This window comes from Hemiscyllium ocellatum, chromosome 2 (assembly GCF_020745735.1).
Source record: "Hemiscyllium ocellatum isolate sHemOce1 chromosome 2, sHemOce1.pat.X.cur, whole genome shotgun sequence".
Lineage (NCBI taxonomy): Eukaryota > Metazoa > Chordata > Chondrichthyes > Orectolobiformes > Hemiscylliidae > Hemiscyllium > Hemiscyllium ocellatum.
This window is the reverse complement of record NC_083402.1, coordinates 65,025,913-65,050,097: the sequence shown is the minus strand read 5'-3', so window position 1 is coordinate 65,050,097 and position 24,185 is coordinate 65,025,913. Positions and strand designations below refer to the sequence as shown.

At 39.2% G+C, this 24,185-nt stretch overlaps 1 protein-coding gene across 4 annotated transcripts in view; it reads left to right on the top strand.

The window, feature by feature from the left end:
• The window catches only part of pja2 (praja ring finger ubiquitin ligase 2), a 96,326-nt gene extending 72,686 nt beyond the window's left edge, over positions 1 to 23,640 (top strand). For 3 of the 4 annotated variants that reach the window (XM_060837272.1, XM_060837258.1, XM_060837282.1), the window contains exons 7-9: positions 10,598 to 10,712; positions 14,909 to 15,024; positions 22,911 to 23,640. In XM_060837272.1, the coding sequence (XP_060693255.1) occupies positions 10,598 to 10,712; positions 14,909 to 15,024; positions 22,911 to 23,033 (354 nt within the window). In that variant the 3' untranslated portion in view covers positions 23,034 to 23,640. The remainder of the gene's footprint in view (positions 1 to 10,597; positions 10,713 to 14,908; positions 15,025 to 22,910) is intronic. The other variant, XR_009645549.1, reaches the window with a different exon arrangement.
• The last annotated feature ends 545 nt before the right edge of the window (positions 23,641 to 24,185 follow it).

Below are 24,185 nucleotides of genomic sequence, written 5' to 3'. Positions count from 1 at the left end.
ACGTGCTGTGCTTTTTCCAGCTCTACACCTTATTAACTCTGACTTTCCAGCATCTATAGTCCTTGCTATCTGAATGTCACTGGAGCAATCACACTTCTAAAATTTGGTACAAGCTTCCAATTTTAAAAAATACTCAATCCCAGGAGTCATTGGACTTCCCTCTTCGTTGATGGTATGGGAATCTCCCCAATAACTTTTGCTTTTGTATCCTGTGGGGTCATTTTTCCATGGCTAATCATATGGCCCAAGAATGTGACTTGGGCTTTTGTAAACTCAATTTTAGCCAGGTTTATCACCAAGCTCACCTCCTGAAGATGAACAAACAACTGTGACAGATGCTCCAAACGTTTCTTCCACATGTGACTAAAAATCACCAGGTCATCGATGTACACCACACAGTAGGGTAATTCTGAAATGACTTTATTGATTCATCCTTGAAATTTGGCTGGGGCATTTTTCATACAAAAGATCATGACTGTAAACTGGTATGGTCCACTTGGCATCAGCTGGATTTTGTTTGCTCTTTTGTATAAAGAAATCTGACAGTATCCTCCGACTAAGTCCAACTTAGAAATACAAGTTGCTTGTTCAACCTTCTCGATACAGTCTTTCAAATGTGGAATAGGATATGGATCAGACTTCTTAACTGCATTGACTTTGCGATGGTCCACACAGAATTGTTGGGTGCCGTCTGGTTTTGGCATCATTACTACGGGTGTGCTCCAGTCACTAAAACTCGGATTATATTGCCTTTGAGCATGCGTTCGGTCTCTCTTTTTTTTGGACCTGTGCCAATTTTAAGTCCTTAAGAACGTTGCATAATTGGAACAGCATTTCCTACATCTACATCATGCAAAATCAGTTAAGTACGTTCCAGTTTACTCCCACATATCTCCACAATGATTGTAATAACACTTTCAACTCATTTTGATTTTCCTCTGAAAGGTGACTCAGTTTATCTCAAGTTTTGAAAACTTCACTGTCCATTTTAATTAGAGGAAAGTTCTATTCAGAATCATCTGAACTTGGTTCTTCATTCTGTGTTGTGACCAGGACCACATTCTCCTTTTTGCTTTCATAAGACCATAAGGAGGAGCAGGAGTGGGCCATCTGGCCCTTCGAGCCTGCTCCACCATTCAAGAAAGTTTTGACTGATCTTTTTTGTGGGCTCAGTTTCACTTACCCACCCTCTCACTTTAATCCTTAATTCTTTGTTCAAAGAATTATCTATCTTAGCTTTAAAAATACTTACTGAGGAAACTTCAATTACTTCACTGGGCAGGGAATTCCATAATTCACACCCCTCCAGATGAAGAATTTCCTTCTCAATTCTGTCCTAAATCTACTTCCCTTAATTTTGAGACTATGTCCTCTTGTCCTAATTTCACCCACCAGTGGAAAGGCCTCTCTACTTTTATTTATTCCCCTCATAATGTTATATGTTTCTATAAGATTCCCCCTCATTCTTCTAAATTCCAATAAATACAATCCCAGTCTCCTCTGTCTCCCTTCATAAGGCAACCCCCTGAACTCCGGAATCAACCTAGTGAATCTCCTATGCACCCCCTCTAGTGCCAGTACACCCTTTCTCAAGTAAGGAGACCACAGCTGCACTCGGTACTCCAGATGTGGCCTCACCAGCACCCTATACAGATACAACATAACCTCCCTGCTTTTAAACAAAGTCATTTTAGCAATGAAGGACAGAATTCCATTTGCCTTCCCAATTACTTGTATCTACAGACCAACCTTCTGTGATTCATATGCGAGGGCACCCAGGTCCCTCTGCATAGCAGCTTGCTGCAACTTTTTACCATTCAAGTAGTAATTGTTTTTACTGTTACACCTACCAAAATGGATGACTTCACATTTATTAACATTGTATTCCATCTGCCAGATCTTTGCCCACTCCCTCAATATATCTATGTTCCTCTGCAGTTTCACAGGCCTCTGCAAGCTTTGCTCTGCCACTCATCTTAGTAACATTTGCAAACTTTGACACACTACATATGGTTCCCAAACTCCAAATCAAAATATAAATTCTGAATAATTGCGGTCCCAACACTGATCCCTGAGACACACCACTAGTTGCTGATTGCCAACCAGAATAGCACTCATTTTTCTCCACTCTTTGCTTCCTGTTAGTCAACCGATCTTCTATCCATGTTATTACTTTACCCATAATACCTTGCATCTTTATATTATGCAGCAGCCTCTTGTGCAGCACCTTGTTGAAGGCCTTTTGGAAATCTAGGTACACCCATTTAGTGGGTCCTTGTTGTTCACCATGCTCATAATGTCTTCATTGTATTCCAAAAGATTAGTTAAGTGTGACCTGCCCTTCATGAATCCATGCTGTGTCTGCCCAATGGGACATTTTCTATCTAGATGCCTTGCTATTTCTTCCTTGATAATAGACTCAAGCATCTTCCCCACTACAGAGGTTAAGCTAACTGGTCTATAATACCCAATCTTTTGTCTTTTTAAACAGTGGTGTCACATTTGCTGTTTTCCTCTTTCTGTTTTCTATCCTTCCCTATCAAAATAACGTTTGAGCATATTCCTAAGACACTGTGTGAGATATCTTTCTTTCTTATCAAATCATTCACTTCACTCAATTTTATTTCAGTTTGATAACCTTGCTTTTAAAGGTTGGTTTCATCTATCACTGGGAGTAACAGTAATACTTTATTGCTACAAGCAAAGTTACAAGTTTTGATTTCTTGTCTACTTCCTGTTTCATCACCTGTTGTGCTGTTTGGCTAACTCACCTACTCTATTTAATCTTTCCCTAAAATTTAAAGCACATTCCAAATATGTGATCTCTAAACTCCAGACTCACCAATTTCTCCTTAAATAATTTCAGTGGTCCTCTCACCTCATGCCCAAAAAACTAAACAAATGGACTGAATTTAGATGATTGCTAAAAGTACAAATGGAATTCCTTTATCCCAATTCTTTGGATAATCTTGACTATAAGCCTTCAACATGGCCTTTAATTGATGCCCCAGTTCTGATGTGTCTTGTGATTCTGAATTGTACATGGTGGATTTGAGTTGTTTTATTCATAAAATGTCTGTAACTTTCTTGAATAAGTTGATGGAAAATTTGATCCTTTTTCTGATTGTATTTCTGGAGGTAGTTTGTTTCTAGTTTAAAAAAATTAAGTATCTGTGGAAATGGCCTCTGGAAATCTAGTAGATACATCCATTGTGTTCATCAAATACAAATTGCTAAACATTTTGTTTTAAGGACAGATTCTAAGCAATCACTTAAGACTCTTGTAAAAGGTTCCTCCAATGTGGGAATGTGTATTAAGGGTGCTGATTTTATCACTGCTTGAGGTTTACTGACGTGTATGATGTGTCTGGTAATATTCGAGCATATCCTTATTCAGTTGGGGCCAATAAAATGATTTCCTTACTCCCAAATGACCACCTACTGGTAATTCATGTGCTACCCACAACACCTTTTCTATAACCCACCAGTAATAGAACTTAATGAGCTTCTGCCCATTTCTCATCTGAATATGTGATGATCTCTCTTGCCTCATTAAGACTTCATTTTTAAGATAGTAACATTCTGAGACACACTCAAATTCTGCTTCTGTGGATGCTTTTGGAGCAACTACTTCAGTTTTACATCTTTCGGTTGCAATTCAGCTAATTTCTCTCAACTAAAAATGTTAAAAGTCCACTTTGTCCTCCCACTGTTCTTGTTTTTGTTTGTCAACCATTTGATCAAACATAGTTTCTGATGATTGAACATCAACTTCTTTGATCAACTTAAAAATACGGGGTAGACCATTTAGGGCAGAGATGAGGAGAAACTTCTTCACCCAGAGAGTGGTGACTGTGTGGAATGCTCTGCCCCAGAAGACAGTGGAGGCCCAGTCTCTGGATTCATTTAAGAAAGAGTTGGATAGAGCTCTCAAAGCTGGTGGAATCAAGGGTTACGGAGATAAGGCAGGGAGCGGATACTGATTAGGAATGATCAGCCATGAAGGGCTGAATGGCCTACTCCTGCACCTATTGTCTATTGTCCTTTACTCCGTGATTTTTCCTCCTGCTTCACCCTGTGGCTTTGTGACCTTGTTACCACACAGTCAGAAAAAAATCCCAGGATATACTTGTAACACCTCAGTTGCCTAATTTCCACTGGCATCACTCCCGTCTATGATCTAACTATATTATTACAAGGATAAACTATATTTCTTGATCTGAAATTGTCTCCATTACCACTTCACCACTTTTTACTGGACTCCCCAACCTCACTTTATACAATGGAAGATTGTTATTCTCACCGTGAATTCTACACATTATCACTTTTTCTGGCAATACTCCCGAATTACATATCTTTTTATCTCTCATTTCAAAGATATACTTGCTCCCGTATCTCTCAAAATCTTAATTTCTTTACCTACTTCTCTTGCCATATATGAGTAAACCTAACTCATGCAAGTAAATTATTTAAAGAGATTTGGCACTTATTTCTCAACCAACCCCTGATCAGGTTGTACATTCTTTTGTAGCTTTTTAGCTTCCACTGTGTTTTCCTTTGCTACTCAAACAAAACTCACTGGGTTTTGTGTTTTCCCATATCTGTCTGAGAAACATGGAAATTAAGCCATTCAGTCCTTCTAATATGCACCACCATTCAATATGACCATGGCTGATCATGCAATTTCAGTTTCACACTCTTGCTTCCTTACCATACCTTTTGATTCCTTTAGCCACAAGAACCATATCCAGTTCCTGATTGAATGTTTTGAACAAACTGGCCCGAACAGCTTCCTGTGGGAAAGAATTTCACAGGTTCACAACTTCGTGAAGAAATTCTTCCTCATCTCAGTTCTGAATGGCTTACTCCTTATTCTTAAACTGTGACCCCTTGTTCTGGACTTCCCCAACATTGGGAATATGCTTCTCACATTTATCCTGTCCAAACTCATCAAGATTTGTGTTTCTGAGATTCCCCTCCCCCCAGCCCCCACCCCTATTCTTAATTCCAGTGAGTACAAGCCCAGTTGATCCAGTCTTTCTTCAGATGTCAGTCCTGCCATCCCAGGAAGCAATTTGTTAAACCTTTGTTGGACTTCCTCAATACCAAGGATGTCCATTTTTAGACTAGGAGACCAAAATTGCGCACACTACTCAAGGTGTAGTCTTGCCAAAGCCCTATATGACTGCAGCAAGTCTTCCCCCTGCTTTTTCTAAACCACCAACACTGTGACTTCATGTGGCCTAATTTATTACAGTGAAAACACCTGAGCTTTTTGTATTACTTCTCTTTCTCCCTCATGGGTTTTCTTTCTATCCTGTGGTAAACTATCTTCACTATTTTCAATGGGATCTGTTTTTCCCTTACATCCTGAGGATTTCTCTTTTCCCCAAATCGGTCAGAAGCCAAGCTTTGATTTATGAATTGACTGCTCCTTATTAGCCATTTCTGTTGCTACTCGTGCAATTTTAGCTCTGCTCTTCCACGAGTTCTTGTTACTTCTGAGAGTGAATTTTTGATCTCCTCTAAAATAATTCTCTCTAATAGCATTATATGTTTAATCTGTTTTCAGTGCCCTTATCCATCTATCAAAATTACTTTATTTGATCCTTTCAAACTCTATGTACTTTTGACCAAGTTCCCTCCTCGGATTTCTAAAACATTCTGTGTAGACTTCTGATACTAGCTCATATTCTTTTAAGATAGCATCTTCCACCTTGTTATACACCCCAGATATGTCCTCTGATAGTGATGCAAATACCTCACTAGCTCTGTCTGCCAATTTTGTTTGGATCAACAGTACCCACGTGGTCACTGACTATGTCATTTATTTAGCCACTTTCTCAAATAAAATAGAAAAGGCTTCTACATCTTTGTCATTGAACTTTGGCGATGCTTGGGCATATTTAATAAGATCCGCACCAGGCCTATGGCTACAATGGGATTGCTCTCCATCACTGTCTGCATCACTACTTCAACTTTTCACCTCTTCCTTCGCTATTTAAAGTCAACTTTGAGTTTTCAGTTCCAACCTCCGAAGTTGAAAGACTCCCTCCCTCCCTTTCTTTTGCTAGAACCATCCTTTCTTTTTGTTCTGCCAGGGCTATTTTTTCTTACCTTTGCTATTGCCTCTAATTCAAGCTGCTTTTGAATTTCAGCAATCTCCAATGATTTTGATTGCATTCCTGGCAATTGTAAATGTAGAGTTATTGCTGCAATTATTTTCCCATTCTTTTCAGACACAGGCACTCAACTTCAATTTGTTTGCTATTTCTGAAATCCTTGCCTTGTTTGTTTATTATAAATTCTGAAGTGACTACTTTCAGCCCTCGGAAACTCTTAGCGACTGAAAAGGCCATTATTACATAGGGCACACGTTGTTTAAACCAACTAAATGCAACATCTGAAATATAAAATACCACTCGCCGCCTTTGAGTCCAACAATCCTCAACTCAATCTGGAATTAGAGATTTTGATCTTGACAAGAGCCCCAGTTTGTTGTGGACCAGACCAAACCACCTCAAAATATATTAAGATAGTCTTGGCCGTAATGTTTTCTTATTTTAAAGGTAAGTGTAGGGTGTTGTGTTCCAGATGCAATTTGATTGGACAAGCTATTCAACTTTAAGTGAAACACACTTTATTTTTGAACTACAGTTAAAATACAGGCAAATTTTTTTAAAAGTTTAACTGTAACTGTCAAAATGCATAACATAATATAAATGTTAACTACTACACATTTACTGATCCAATATACCAACATCCCATAAATGCACCCTTGGAAAAGGCAAATTCAGGAGGAGAAAGTGAGGACTGCAGACATTGGAGATCAGAATTGAAAGTGTGGTGCTGGAAAAGCACAGCAGGTCATGCAGCATCCAAAGAATAGGAGAATGCTGCCTGACCTACTGAGCTTTTCCAGCACCACACTCTCAACAAAGGCAAATTCAGTAGAATTGTCTCACATGCAATTCTAGCAGCAGGAGACAACTGCGGCTTTAGGTGTAGCAAAGAGGAATAAGAGTTTTCATGTTCAACTTCAATTCTCCAGCAACTGCTGAAAGCTAAAACTAAAAGCCCTGGTTCCGTGGGAGCTTGGCTCCACCTACTCAGGCTGCTTGCATTGTTCCAACTTTTTAAAAAAAAAGCCAAGGCTTCAACTGGTTACTTCATTGGGTTTGAATAATCTACTCAACCCCTCTATCTCAACTTTTCTTCATTCATAAAATCAGGATAAAATACACCTCTTGAAGCCAGAGTATTGTCTCACCAGGGTTTTATATAACTGAAACAATACTTACACATTCCTGAAGAAGGGCTCATGCCCGAAACGCGATTCTCCTGCTCCTTGGATGCTGCCTGACCTGCTGCGCTTTTCCAGCAACACATTTTCAGCTCTGATCTTCAGCATCTGCAGTCCTCACTTTCTCCTACAATACTTATACAGCCTTATACTCCAGTCCTTAAAATGTAAAGGCCAGCATTCCATTCGCATTCTTGATTATGTTCTACATCTGTTTGTGGTATTTTAGAGATCTATGGATCTGCATTCCCTAGTCTCTTTGGGCATCCAACATATTTAAATTCATTGAATCTGAAAGCAAAGTTTATGTGCTTCGGATCTATTAATATCTGGCTGTGACAATTTGGAATTTTGCAAGAAAGGAAGTACTTGTTGCAATATAGGGTCAGTAGAACTTCAAATTTTATGCAAATCAAAACATTAAAACCAGCAAATTAAATAAATGACTGACTGAGTTGGTTGAGGGACAAGAATAAGGAGCACTTTGAGACTTGTTTTTATGAAAGATTTAACTACATCATTAGCAAGAATGGCAGGGTTTTTTCATTCATTTGCTGGATGGGCCAACATTTATTATCTGTCACCAATTGCCTTGAAAAGATGGAGGTAAACTGTAGTCCATTTGTCTAGGTATGCCTACAAAGCTGTCAGGGAGAGAGTTCCAGGATCTTGGCCCAGCAACTCTGAAGGAATAATGATATCTTTCTAAGTCAGGATGGTGAGTGACTTGAAGGAGAATTTGACGGTGGTGGTCTTCCATGTATATGCTTTCCTTGTTCTTCTAGATTATAATAGTCATGTATTCTGAAGGTACTCTTGAAGGAACCTTGACAAAATTTGTGCATGTTGTAAATGGTACACAGAACTACAACTATATGTCAATGGCGAAGGGAATAGATGTTTGTGAATATGATGCAATTAAATTAGGCTGCTTTGATCTGGATGGGGTCACACTTCTCAAGTATTGTTGCAGCTGCTCTCATATAGGCAAGTCAGGAATATTCCATCACACCCCTGACTTGTGCTTTGTAGCTGGTGGAGTTGCTTAGTGCAGGATTCCTGGTCTCTGACCTGCTCTTGTTAGTCACAGTAGTTATATGGGTGGGCCGGTTCACTTTCTGGCCAGTGGTAACCCAAGTGTTTAGCGAAAGAAATGGATTTGAAAGCTCACAAGCTGATCCTGATACATCATGACCATTTATGATTGGGAAATGTACTCTGATTGGCGAAGACCTGGTACTGATGCTACCAGACTAGTGAGTTGCAACCTATAGTATACATAATCTGCCCAGAGTCGAGCTTTTCACAGATTTATTAACATCACGTTTCTCAAGTCATTGTCACTATCGAAAGTAACTTTTGCAAATATAATGAAAGTAGAATTTAACCAGCAGAAAAATACTTTTTTGCAATTGCAGACCTTTCAGATAAGCATAAACTCACAACTCTAGCTTATCTTGCTCGTAGTCTTATGCAGTTTCATAATTTGGAGATGCTGGTGTTGGACTGGGGTATAAAAGTTAAAAATCACACAACACCAGGTTTTAATCCAACAGGTTTAATTGGAAGCACTCGCTTTTGGAGCTCCGTTCCTTCATCAGGTGGTTCATCAGTGACAACCACCTGATAAAGGACCTGTGCTCCAAAAGCTAGTGTGCTTCCAAATAAATCTGTTGGGCTATAACCTGGTGTAGTTTCATACTGCACTTTTATCGGTGTTCCAACACTGAGTAAACACCTCTGCTAATTTACACCAGACATACAGAAAAGCTTACCTTACCTTGTAATCTGTAAAAGTATGAGTGACAAAGAACTACCATATCCCACTATTTAAAGAAAAAAAATAACAATTTATTCTTATCTCCAAGGAAAAAAAATCATTAAACAACTATCTATACTGTAAGCCTTCTTTGATTTATCTACCTCCCACTCTACAATAATATACTGATCTGATAAAATGCCCCCCCGAGTAGGTTTTACCAAACTTCAAATTTCAAAACCACTCAGTTGTGTCGATTCTCCTCTGTATCTTCCTATGTAGATATTTATGGGTCTGTTCTTCGATTTTCTGCTGCACAGATTTCTTATGAAAAGGTACCTTTAAGAGAGCATCTCTGCGGGCAGTCTATTTGTTAGTGTTCTTTGCTGCTCTGGCTTACTGTTCAAAATGGCTGAATTTTATACCCCAAAACAACAGATCGTCTCATTGGTTTGATGTCGTCAAAACCGTAAAATTCAAATTCAATTGGAGTTTGGTATCTCGGGGCATAATTTAAACCGATTGGCCGATTTGCAATTTGTTGTGTACCATAGCAACTCAGTTCAGCTATTTGGTTCAAGCCAAATGTTGCATTTTTTAACTTCTACAGCATACTCTGTGTTTGTTAAGTCCTTGCCAGCTTTCACACTTTCTCTCTACAACTACATAACACCGGTACTCTTAATCGTTCTGAAATCTTAAGTCCTGCTTTACAGACTTGCTCTTCTGAATTGGAGATCTTGTTACTCTGCCTCTGTGCCAAAGTTAAAATTAAAGAATCTCTACAGTGTGAAAGCAGGCCATTTCTGCTCATTGAGTTCACACTGACCTTCGAGCAGCATCTCACCCCCCACCTTGTACATGTAACCCTGCATTCCCATGGCTAATCCACCTAACCCGCACATGTTTCGACTGTGGGAAGACTCCATACACAGTCAGTTGCCCGAGGGTGGAATCGAATCCAGGTCCCTGACGCTGAGGCATCAGTGCTAACCAGTAAGCAACTGTGCTATCCCAGAGCAAGAAATAAAAATTGAAGTTATAAAGTAATGTGAGAAGAGTTTAAGGAATGTTATTTATCTACAGGTTTCTTCTGCCATATCCCACTGTGTGAGATATTTAACTTATGCATATTCTATGAACCTGTAGTGAACCTATTAAAATGAAATTACAGTATAATTGTAATTAGTAGTTTGCATTCATTTGATTCTACAATGCAACATTTTGAGACAAATATCAAACCCAATTGAATATGGTGATGAACTCCTTTCAGTGCAATGGCCAAGGTTAGTGCAGTAGTACCCTTATGTTGCATCTCAATTGTACCTGATTCAGTATTGCATTTGATCACATGTTGTAGCAATTTGATTCTATTCACAAAGGTACAAAGGTATTCAGATTGAATATAGAGTAATTTTAAGCTACGAAGTATATTTTTTCATATATACTGATGCATAACCTATACACAAACTAACATTTTAGTTTTTTTCTGTTACATTTTAATGTTTCAGTTTTAAATCTGTTTTTATTTAAAGGCTGCTTTAGCGCACCTTGAGTCTCTGGCCATAGATGGTGAGCAAGCTCCCCCTCCAGCTCCCAAGGAAACAATTGAATGCTTACCTCAAGTTTCAATTTCTGAGGGGCATAACGGTAAGTGACTTAATGTATTTATAAATACTTGTGGCATTATTTGATGCATTGATGTTTCTGAAAATTATTTTGTTTACCTAAATGATTTGAGTAGGCCCTGACATAAAGTTTGAAGAATAAATAAAATCATACAATAGAAATTTATTTGAAGCTAGTATCACAAATCTCATTCATTATTTTGATTGTAATTTGATATGCGAGTGTTGGAGTTTTCCTCCTTCAAAGAATAAATTAAGCAAAACACTAATTTGATCCCCCTCGTAGTACAGAATTAGCTGATTTCAGCAGTGGCAGCAGTATCTAATTAGATAATGGTGCATTATCTAATGACAAGATATCAGTTACTACCTAAGTGGCATAACACATCCACACTTGCGTCATATTCAGAAGAAGGGCAATTACCCAATGTTGATTTTTTTTTTATTTTGAAAGATGATTTTGTATCATGGGCATTGCTGCTTAGCCACCTTTCAACAGCTGCCCCAGTTGTCCTAAGAAGGAGGGGAGCTTTCTTAAATCGTAGTGGAGGTGTGCTCCCAAAAATAAGTTGGGAACAGAGCTCCAAAATACTTGATGAAGCATCAATGAAGGAAGTACTATGCAGGTGATCCCCAGGTTAAGAACTGATTCTGTTCTTAAGTATGTTCATAAGTTGACTATATACAAGTCTGAATGTAATACCGTACAATATAAGTATGAGTAAATGTTTACATGTTGGATTATAATATCAATACACCCCAATGTGGAATCTTGTTCATTACTATGAGTTATTGTAAATCAGACACTGGTAAATTGGGGACCATTTGTACAGCCAAGTCCAGATGTTCTGAAATTTAATGGGTAACTTGCAAAGCAATAGTGATTCCACAACATTAATCTTGTTTTTTGTTGTGACAGAGGTTGCAGAGAATGAAGATGCTATTAAGCAACATTGGACGAGTATAACATGACATGTTTAATGATTAACTAAACGGTTTATCTCCATTATGAAAAAGTTATAAGTAGTATTCTAATTGAATACTTAATTTCTATTTAAAATGGATATTATTCAAATAAATTGTTCACCTTTTCTGTTTTCTCAGTTTGTATTGGATGTAGTTCTCTTTCCTTTATTGCTGCAAATGTGTTGCTGGTCAAAGCACAGCAGGTTAGGCAGCATCTCAGGAATAGAGAATTCAACGTTTCGAGCATAACGAAACGTTGAATTCTCTATTCCTGAGATGCTGCCTAACCTGCTGTGCTTTGACCAGCAACACATTTGCAGCTGTGATCTCCAGCATCTGCAGACCTCATTTTTTACTCTTTCCTTTATTGGTCAGGGCATTGAGTAAAGGAGTTGGGAGATCATGTTGCTGCTAGACAGGACATTGGTTAGGCCATGTTTGGAATATTGTATGCGATTCTGGTCTCTTTCCTATCGAAAGGATGTTATGAAACTTGAAATGGTTCAGAAAAGACTTGCAGGATTTTGCCAGTGTTGGAGGATTTGAGCTATAGAGAGAGAGGCTGAACAGGCTAGGGCTGTTTTCCTAAAGCATCGGAGGCTGAGGGCTGACCTTATAAGAGGTTTATAAAATCATGAGGGGCATGGATAGAATAAATAGACAAAGTCTTTTCCAGACCTAGAAAGCATAGGTTTAGGGTGAGAGGGGAAAGATATAAAAGAGACCTAAGGGACAACTTTTTTCACTCAGAGGGTGGTGCGTGTATGGAATGAGCTGTCAGAGGAAGTGGGGGTGGCTGGTACAATTACAGCATTTAAATGGCATCTGAATTGGTAAATATAAATATCGGCCAAGTGCTGGCAGATGGGACTAGATTAGACTAGAATAACTGGTTGGCATGGACGAGTTGGACTGAAGGGTCTGTTTCTGTGCTGTACATCCCTATGACTCTGATTCACATAAATGAATGGGGGCTTCTTGTCAGCTGCATAATAACTATGTTCTGAAAAAGAAGTAATTTGTGGAGGCTGAGCAATCTTATTGCTGTTGTCAAAATGGAATAGTAATGTATTAAGATGTTCTTAAATACAGGATAATTTTTTTTTCATTTCAAACAAAAATTGTACAATTGTGTCCTGGATCTGTGATTTGTGCTCTAGCAAATAATGCAATTAAGTGGTTGAAGTATTAGTTAGTGGGCATGTTGCGATAGTGACCATAACTCTTAAGTTTCAAAGTTATTCTTGAAAGGTTTAAGAATAGTGCAGAAGTTAAGTGTCTAGATTGAGGGAAGACTGATTTCAATGTCTTTAGACAGGATCTGGCAAACATAAAATTGGAGCAGCTACTTGTAGGTAAATCTATATTTGGAAAATGGAGGTCTTTTAAAAGTACCATAGTGAGAATTCAAGGCCAGCAAGTTCTCCTAAGAGTGAAAGGCATGGGCAGCAAGTCCACAGAACCTGGGATATCAAGAGTTTGATAAAGAAAAAAGAAAGAAGGATATGTCAAGCATAGCATATTAAAAACAGGGGAGGCCCAACAAAAGTATTGTGTATAGAGGGTTGCTTAAAGAAGAAGTTTGGAGGCCATGGAATATCTTTGGCAGAGAGATGATGGAAAACCTCCAGGCATTTCCAAGTACGAGTAAGGTATTAGATGTTTTAGCAAGCATAAAGGTGCATAAATTCCTAGGGCCTGATGAAGTATATCCCAAGCTTTATGGGAGGGAAGAGCGGAGATTTCTGGCGTTCTGGTAGAAGTATCTAATACTTTGGCTGCAGGTGTAGTGCCAGATGGCTTGAGGATAGCTAATGTTGTCTCTTAATTTAAGAAGGACAGCAGAGAGAGGCCAGGTAATTACACACCAGTTATTAGGAAAACATTCTGCAGGACAGGATTAATGAATACTGTACTTGGAAAGGCAGGGCTTGATCAGGGATAGTCAGCACAGATTTGTTTGAGGGAATTCCATTCTGACTAAAGGTGACAAAATATATTGATGAGGTTAGTGAAATGTTGTTTTTATGGACTTCAATAAGGCGTTTGTCAAGGTTCCACATGGAAGGCTGGTGCAAAAGCTAAGAGTCAATGATACCAAGGCAAGTTAACAAACTGGAATCAAATGGTTTCAAGCTATAGTCTGATATTGACCAATTGGTAATGTGGACAGAGCAATGGCAAATTAAATTTAATCCCAACAGGTGTAAGGTGATGCATTTTGGGAAGTCTATAAGGGAAGGATGTAGTCAATGAATGATACATCCCTAGGAACTGAGGAACAGAGGGAGCTTGGTGTTCTAGTCCACCCTAATGATGTCAGCACTGGTAGATAAAGTGGTGAAAAAGGCATATAGGATGCTTGCCCTCATTAGCTGGGCTGCAGAATACAGGAGCAACAAAGTCTTGTTTCAACTTGCTAAGACATTGTTAGGCCATAGAACTATATAAAAGAAACCTAAGGGGCAACTTTTTCACGCAGTGAGTGGTACATGTATGGAATGAGCTGCCAGAGGAAGTGGTGGAGGCTAGTACAATTGCAACATTTAAAAGACATTTGGATGAGTATATGAATAGGAAGAGTTTGGAGGGATATGGACCAGTGCTGGCTAGTAGAACTAGATTGAGTTGAGATGTCTGGTTGGCATGGATGGGTTGGACCGAAGGATCTGTCTCCGTGCTGTACATCTCTATGACTCGATAACTGTGCATGCAGTTCTGGTTGCCATGCTGTTGGAAGGATGTGATTACATTGAGGAGAGTGCAGAGAGATTCATCAGTATCTTACATAAGATTAGATGTCTCTGTTATGAGAAGAGATTGCAAAACATGGGTTTGTTTTCCATGGAGTATCCATGGTGGTTTCCAACTTTGAGAGGCGTGGACAAGATTAGATTGTGGGCATCTCTTTTGCATGGCAGACGCATCTAAGACTAGAGGGTATAAATTTAAGGTGGAGAGCAAGTGGTTTAGGGGAGATTTGAAAAAAATGTTTCTTCACAGAGTAGGGTAAGAATTTGGAGCATGCTGCCTGACAGGTTGGTGAAGGCAGGAACTCTTGCAACATTTAAGAAGCATCAGGATGACTACAGTACTTAAAATGGAGGCTATGAACAACATGCAGGTAAATGGCATAAGTGTAATTTGGTGTTTGTTGGTTGGCATAGACTTGGTGGGTTGAAAAGCATGTTACAATGTTGTATGCCTCTATGATTTTGACTCTAAATGGCCATTCTACTATTGATCCTGTAGGCCTGGAGCAATCCTGTGCCATCTGTTGCAGCGAATATGTGAAGGAAGAGTTGGTGACGGAGTTACCATGTCATCATCTATTTCATAGGCCATGTGTAACCCTCTGGCTACAGAAGGTATGTACTTCTGATCTGAATTTAAATCAATTTATTTAATAAAAAAACTTAAGATTAAAATATTGATTTGTTCTTCTATTCTGATTACATTTGGCTTACCTTTTAAAAGAAAGGTTATTTTATTATTATTTAGTTATTTTGTAGTCTGCAGAACTAATGTTGAACTGCACAATAGGAATTAATGTAAATGTTTTTATAGTAATGTTTTTATTAAATGTAGAGAAAACTGAGGTCACTTTTTTCAAACTTTGCCACAAACTCTGCCATTTTCTAGCTGTTGAATCTAACTCTGTGGCAACTGCTGGAACAGAAACAGGTTGCTTACAAACTTGGTGTTATACTTAACTCTGAGATGAGATTCTGGCCAAATGATCATGCGGGAATGAAATTTGCCATTTTCACCTAATCTGACTGACACGTGGCTCCAAATCAACAGCAGTGTGGTTTACTGCCCTCTGAGTTCAAGTGCAGTTTGGGTTGGGAAACACATGCTGACTTATAATGCAGAGGTACATCAGGCCTTTATTTCCTCTTTCCTTCTGCTGCTGATATCCATTTTCCCAGACATCTTTGGGATATTCATTATTTGTTCCATTGTGAAGAGAAAATACTTGTTTAAATTATCTGCGTTATCAATTTTGCATTCACATCCTCAAGAGGTCCCACACTCATTTAGCTGCTTTGTCTTATGTAACAACAGAAGTTCTTATTGTTTGTTTTCATATTTCTTGCTAATTTACTTACATCATCAATTTTCTACTTCTTTATAAGCTTCTAAGTCAGCCAAGGCTGGTTCCTAAAACGAAACATCCCAATCTTATGGGCATCTATGGAGAGAGAAGCAGAGTTAACATTTCGAGTCTGAAATGACTTTTTCCTTTAGAATTAGTTTTTGTTCCTTTGTATGCTTTAGTTTTTGATTGGATATTCTTCTTAACTACCTTTTTTGTTATTCATTATTCTGCTTCATCCTTCTCATCAATTCTTTTCTTTTGACCAGGATAATTTGTTTCTGAGCATTATGAAATATCTACTTAAGTATCTATCATTGACCATTCAATGACTTTACACCAGCACCACTCCCCAGCTCTCCCTCTGCTACATTGATGACTGCGTTGGCGCCACCTTGTGCTCCCGCGAGGAGGTTGAGCAATTCATCAACTTCACCAACACATTCCACCCTGACCTTAAATTTACCTGGACCATCTCTGACTCTTCCCTCCCCTGCCTGGACCCCTCCATCTCCATTAATGATGACCGACTTGACACTGACATTTTTTACAAACCCACCGAATCTCTCAGCTACCTGGATTACACCTCTTCCGACCCTACCTCTTGCAAAAATGCCATCCCGTATTCCCAATTCCTCTGCCTCCGCTGTATCTGCTCCCAGGAGGACCAGTTCCACCACAGAACACACCAGATAGCCACCTCCTTTATGAGGCCGCAATTTCCCCTCCCACGTGGTTAAAGATGCCCTCCAACGCATGTCGTCCACATCCCGCACCTCCGCCCTCAGACCCCACCCCTCCAACCGTAACAAGGACAGAACGCCCCTGGGGCTCACCTTCCACCCTACAAACCTTCACATAAACCAAATCATCCGCCGACATTTCCGCCACCTCCAAAAAGACCCCACCACCAGGGACATATTCCCTCCCCACCCCTTTCCGCCTTCCACAAAGACCATTCCCTCCGTGACTACCTGGTCAGGTCCACGTCCCCCTACAACCCACCCTCCCATCCTGGCACTTTTCCCTGCCACCGCAGGAACTGTAAAACCTGCGCCTACAGCTCCTCCCTCACCTCTATCCAAGGCCTTAAAGGAGCCTTCCACATCCATCAAAGTTTTACCTGCACATCCACTAATATCATTTATTGTATCCATTGCTCCCGATGCGGTCTCCTCTACATTGGGGAGACTGGGCGCCTCCTAGCAGAGCGCTTTATGGAACATCTCCGGGACACTCGCACCAATCAACCACACCGCCCCGTGGCCCAACATTTCAACTCCCCCTCCCACTCTGCCGAGGACATGGAGGTCCTGTGCCTCCTTCACCGCTACTCCCTCACCACCAGATGCCTGGAGGAAGAACACCTCATCTTCCACCTTGGAACACTTCAACCCCAGGGCATCAATGTGGACTTCAACAGTTTCCTCATTTCCCCTTCCCCCACCTCATCCTAGTTCCAAACTTCCAGCTCAGCGCTGTTCCCATGACTTGTCCGGACTTGTCCTACCTGCCTATCTTCTTTTCCAATTATCCACTCCACCCTCTCCTCCCTGACCTATCACCTTCATCCCCTCCCCCACTCACCCATTGTACTCTATGCTACTTTCTCTCCACCCCCACCCTCCTCTAGCTTAACTCTCCACGCTTCAGGCTCACTGCTTTTATTCCTGATGAAGGGCTTTTGCCCGAAACGTCGATTTTGCTGCTCCTTGGATGCTGCCTAAACTGCTGTGCTCTTCCAGCACCACTAATCCAGACTTTACCCTTTAGTCTATTTCCCCACTTCACTTTAGAGACTTCTTTTATAGGCGAATAGTGTGGTGCTGGAAAAGCACAGCAGGACAGGCGCCATCTGAGGAGCAGGAGAGTCAAGAATGATGAAGGGTTTATGCCTGAAATGTCGACTCTCCCGCTCCACAAATGCTGCCTGAACTGGTTTGCTTTTCCAGCACCACACTTTTCAACTCTGATCTCCAGCATCTGCAGTCCTCACTTTTTCCTTGACTTTTTTTATACCTTTGTAAATGCCTTTATTTATCTTAAGGATACTGGTTTGAAACCTGAGATATTTGCCTTCAAGTTTGAGTTTGAAATTCTAACATCTTGCTGTTGCTATCCCATCGAAGATCCTTAACTCCAAGATCTCTAACTGATCCTATTCTCATTATGCATTACTAGATCTAAAACATGCTGTTTCTGGGTAAGTTGTGCGACATAGTGATGTAACAGTTTTAGTGCCCTTCTTACATTTTTCCATTACTTACTGAAGTTCCTCATCCCAGTAGCCATTGTCAAACTCTTCTGCGCCCTCCGCAGTGCATTCACATTCTTTTTATATTGTGGTCCCCAGAATTATACAGACTATTCCAGATGAGGTCTAACCAGTGGTAGTTTAACCTGAAGATCCCCACACCTTAAGTGACGGGAGAGGTTGGGCAGGAGGGTCCTTAACAGTAACCTCAGCCAATGCAGGAAGTGAATCCATGCTGTTGGTGTCACCCTGCGTTGTAAACCAGCCATTCAGTCAACGAAGTTAACAGATTGCTTTCTATGTCTGCTTGCTAATTTTCTACCTAGCTCCCTGAATTCCATTGCAGGTCCTCTGGCTGATGTAATTCTTAATCTCATTGCTCATATTTGGCCAGTAGAGCACTTCTCTTAGCTTCCCACGACTAGACTTAATTCACTGATGTCTTGTATGGATGTGCCTCAATTCTTTTTCATTTCCTTGGGGATAATGACTAATTCCTATGTATAAGCTTCCATCTTGACTGATTATTTCATTTCAGTTTGCCCCATACGTTCTCTAAGGTCATTCTTTCATCACTACTTCCTGAAGCATTTGGAGACTTGTATGTTGTTGCACAATTATCTGATTTAAACAAGTCACTTGATTTTCAGATTCTACATCCCTGCTGTCTTGACGACTTCCCAGAAAATATCAAGCTATTGTTTCTTACTGAATCGGGCAGATTTCACACTCTGCCTTAGCATTCTTAATTTCTTTCTTAGAGAGTGCTGCACTGAACAGCACAATAATGTGCATTTATTTCCCTTTTATAAATTTTATATCCTGATGTTTTTGCAAATGAAGTAGCATTCTTTACAGTTGTTTTGTGTAGTTAGAAGCGGTTTGAGAAAGATGCTTTGAAGTGACTTACGGTCAGACTCTTTCGCCACTTTGTTATTCCCAAGCAGGTATTGATTAAAATACTCTCAAATAAAGAAAAACAGCTAGTAGTCCTCCTTAGTCTAAATCTACTGTTCAGTTTGCATTAATGCCATGTTTACAAATGTACTTGATTGTTCTTGCTGCACTAGGATTTCTCCAAGCCCTGTCCAGTTGATATCACATTGCAAGGTGGCTTCATCATTGACATTGTAGTTAGCACCTTGGCATTGGCATTTTCATCACTAGTAGCTGAATTCTAATAAAAGCTGTTGCTTGATCTTTACTCAAATACCACTCAGATTCTGCATGGTCTGGCAGGCTTAAAAGGTAGATAAATCTCCAAGGCTAGATGGAATGTATTCTAGGCTATTGAGTGAGGCAAGGATGGAAATAGCAGGGCCACTAAAAATAACCTTTCATCCTGGCTAAAGATGAGGTGCCAGAGGGCTGGAAGCATGCCAGTGTGGTACTGTTATTTAAGGAGAGAAGAAACAAAACAACCACAGTCAGTCTAACCTCAGTGATGGGGAAATTATTGGAAGCAGTTCAAAGGGACAGAATTAATCTGCACTGGGGAGGCAGGAAGTGATCAAGAACAGTCAGCATGAGTTTAAGAAGGAGAAGTCATCTGTGACCAACTTAATTGAATTCTTTGAAGAGGTGACCAAGTAGATGGAGGCAAGATATTTGACATAGTTTATTTGGACTTTCGCATGATTTTTGATCTGGTCCCACATGGGAGACTGATAGTGAAGAGTGGACTCCAAGAAAGTTTGGCTAATTGCAGCCACAATTAGCTGAGTGACCATAAGTAGAAAGTGATGATTGAAGGTGGTTGTCTGACTGGAAGACTGTGTCAAGTGGGATTCTGTAGGGAACTGTGTTTGGGTCCTTGTTGTTTGGTGTAATCAAAATGATTTAGACTTCACTGGGGAATGATTAATCAGCAAGTTTTGAAAATCATACAAAAATTGGTGGGGTAGTAAGTAGTGAGAATAGGCATAGAATACAGGAAGATATAAATAGATGGTCAGATGAGCAAATTGATGGCAAATGGAATTCAATCTGGATAAGTATGAGAGGAAGCACTTGGACAGGACAAATAGGGCAAGAAAATACATGTTGTTCAATCGGACTCTGGGACGTACCAGGGATCAGAGGGACTTTGGTGCGCTTAAAGTAGCACAAGGCAGCTAGATAAGAAGGCATGAGGCATACTTAACGTCCTTAGCCAAGGCATAGAATTTAAGAGCAGTGAGGTTATGCCTAATCTGTATAAAACGGTTAGATCACAGGTAGAAAACTGAGATTCTTTTTGTCATCCAGATTATAGAAAGGATATGTTTGTAATGGGGAGAGTACAGAGAAGATTTACCAGCATGTTACTTGGGCTGCAGAGTTTTAGCAACGATGAGAGATTGCACAGACTGGGGTTGATTTCTTTTGGACCTACATTCTTTCAGTGTTACAGTTGCTTTTTTCACTACTGCTACCATGCTGCTAATCTGATGTGTAGAAATGATCATTTTCTTGTTTGGTACTTCCTTTTTCAGATCAGTTGTTTAGTCTTTCAGACCTTGGAGTAGCTGAATAGATGCTACATTGAATTCACACTCTTACCTATTTCAGAAGAGATATTCTTCATCAGAAAGACATCCAAGACTGAAGTTGTATTATTGTAATCTTTAATTTGTGTGGTTGCTAGTGGCCTGTGAAATGCTGCACATCTCTGATGGCATGTCTAGACTTACTAGTCCAAGCTTTATATCTCCCTCAACTAGGATGAATGAAATTTGTTAAACATTTGCCATCTGGAACTCCAAATCTTCATTCTTCTTATTGCATTGGCCTCTCAGCTTTGTTTGAACACTTGGGATGAGTTTCATTCCATTATTGCCAGACCTGCAGAATTTTACCAGCAATTTCTGTTTTAGTTTTAGCTTCACTGTATGTTGATAACTTGCTTGACAGTACATTTCTTCTCTTAGCATATGTGCTCAATAGCAGGATCTTTTATTGCCAGAGATAATCATCTCTAAAGAGATCATCATCTCTCAGGTGTTTAAAATCTCATTCAGATAGATGTATCAGTGCAATCACATATTGTTCAGTCCACCTCTCCCCTTCAGATGGTGAACAAATACCATTCATAAGTAATATCAGTATGGGTTCAAAATGTATTTGCAATTCTTGCAAAAAATCCTGTCTGGTTTTTCTGCTTCCCGGTGAGATATATACTGCAATACAGCTTGTACATGTTTCCTCCAGCACTGATAACAAGATGTTGCTGTGAGATTTTTAAATTTATTGTGTGGCTATTTTGTCATTATAGCACTGTGAATGGAAAATACTTCAATTCTCCTTGTATCTCCTTTCATTTTCACATCAGAAAGTGGAAAATGTAGCCAATTTACCTCAATCAAAGTTGCACTTGATGTTTTAAATGATATTTGTTTAATTGCTGCTACACTTACAGCACTTACAGCAGCCAAGACACTTACTAAGACATTTAGAGCTCACGACATGGGAAGTCAGCTAGTACACTAAGCACAATTGCACTACTCCAAACAATCTCCTTGAAAAGCTACTGTGCAGATGCAGCAAGCAATGAGGAGGGCAAATAGTATGTTGGCCTTAGTTTATGACTGGATTTGAGTACAGGAGTAAAGATGTCTTGCTGTAGTTGCATTGAGACTTGATACCACATCAGGAGTATTGCATACAGCTTTCTGCTGCCTTTCTATAGAATAGAAAGCTTATATTTCTCTAAATTCCTATGATCTATAGGAATGGGGCATTGTCTTATGAGGAGAGATTAAGGAGACTGGGTCTGTATTCCCGAGAGTTTCAAAGAATATGTGGTGATCTAATTAATAAATATCTAGGGCCCTGTTCTTTGCATTGAAACAGACGTCTGAATGCAACAAAATAAGTGATTGCCATTTACTGGTTCATTCTCATTGCCATGACCAATCAGAATGAACCAATTTAAAATTTAAACAAATCCCAGCTGTTAACTATCATCAATACTATACTATTGATCTGCCATCATTGTCAATAGTAACCTCTCTACCAGAGTCCACTAGCCAACCAATCAGCAATCTCCTCTCATTTATTAGAAATGAGGGGTTTTCCCATGAATTTGTATTCTTACAAATTGTCCTGAAGAGTGCAAGATGAAAAGCTTTGATAAAATAAAAACCAAAAGAATTGTGGATGCTGGAAATCGGCAACAATAACAAATTGCTGGAAAAGCTCAACAGGCTGGCAGCATCTATAGAGAGAAAGTGCCTTCTTCGGCTATATACCAGTTTTATATTACCCAATGACTGTAAGTAGTGATATGATGTTTGGAAAATATATTTTTTGTATTGTTAATTGATGGATGAAACTTGGTGCTGTGGATTGCTGTCCTTCCCTTCAGTCATGTCATGGGACTTTTCCTTGAACCTGAGCAAGCATATGGAGCTTTAATTAAAAGTTTCACTTGAAAGACTGCATCTTTGACATTACAGTGGGGAAATATAAAGTTCAGTTTTAAATTGTATGCTAAATTCCTTGAATGGGATTTGAACCTGAATTTATAATTCAGTAGTAAGTGTATTACCATGTGATCCACATATTGAGGCATTCTTCAGTAAAATGAATTGAAATTCCAATGTTAATTCTTGAAATATTTTTGATGAAGAAACTATCATAATCTTTCAAACAAATTGAGGACCAATTTTACAACTGTCTGCCACCAATGCGGTAGCCTGCTTGCAAGTGATAATCTGCATTCATGAGGTTGTCCATAGAATTTGTAAATGATTACAAGTCAGTAAAAGAATTTCGTTTAACCTTAAAATGCTAGCATTTACAAGAATCATGGAAGTTCCAGTTTGATGGAGATACCACATGATTTTTTTACAAATCGAGTGAAAAGAGTGGAAGAGTAGAGTGATTGCATTGGCTTTGCTAACTAACTTGTTCTCTTTCAGTCTGGGACATGTCCAGTGTGTCGTCACATTCTAACATCAACACTTCCAGAAACTGCTACCACTGCATTTTTATCAGAACCAGAGATCCCTCCTTCTACCCGTGATGGTCCTGCAATACGATAGAGCCGAAGTTCTACCAATGAACGTTGAAGGGAACTGCACTATTTAAATGGGAGCAGAAAGTATGAAAAATATGTTTGTGATTTTACTTCTAGGCTTATTTTGGTAAAAGGCTGATAAAACTGTCTTACTACTGGTGAGGTGTTTAATTCTGCATTATAATTATAGTAAAAAACTTCATTAATGGTTGTATTTTTGTGACAGAAAATTAGATCTTTTTCATAGTTGTTAATATAAGGGGGCTGGATTTATGACGTGTTTGATTTTGTTTTGTCTGTTCAAATGAAATTCTGAATGGGCTTTTTGGTTAAAAATATATCATGTATTTTGACACTGATATCTGTATTTGCACAGAAAGCTTAGGGCACGAATGTATTAATTTAATGTTGGAAGTTAATTCTAAGGTTTTTGTTTTGTTTTGTCTAATGCAGTAACACACTGACTTTACATAGGGTGATGGAGCGTGAGGAAGTTGTCTTAATTCCATGGGATAAAAAAGTTTAGTTTCTTTCAATGTGACCAGAACAGTGACCATAAATGAAGACATCATCTGATTTCACAACAGTATTGAGATTTGTTTCACCTCCAATAAACTGCATTATTAAAATTGCATGCTCTGTCATACTGTTTAAATGAAATTAAATTTTATTCTGGATTCAAAAACTTGAGGAAATATTCTCAATGTTTAAAACTGGAAGAGCTTTTTGAAAAGATTTTGTTTTAAGTAATTATACAGCGTGATTTTTTAAAAGAATTTGTTGAATTTTCTTCCTTGTTCTGTATGCGTGATTAGTGCATTATGATATGCATCACTGAATGCAATATATTGAATAATAGTGAAGTTATCAATCAAAATTGCAGAGTGTCGCCTAAGTGCAAATTTTGGGGAACATCGTGGAAGTTTTCTCTCAGTGAAATCTAGAGCGTTACATCACAAAAGTCTTTGCTGTTTGCCTTATGTATGTAACATATATCTTTATGGCACTGCTGTATAATATGCTCATTAGTGGTGGAACTACTGACTGGGACTTTATATGATTTCTGCCACCAACAAAATATTTAAAACCTGGCTGTGCGTCAGGTCTAATGCTGCATGCCTAAATCTGCCACTTATTATGTTGCTGCATAACTCTAAAAGACATAGCTGAGAAGGAA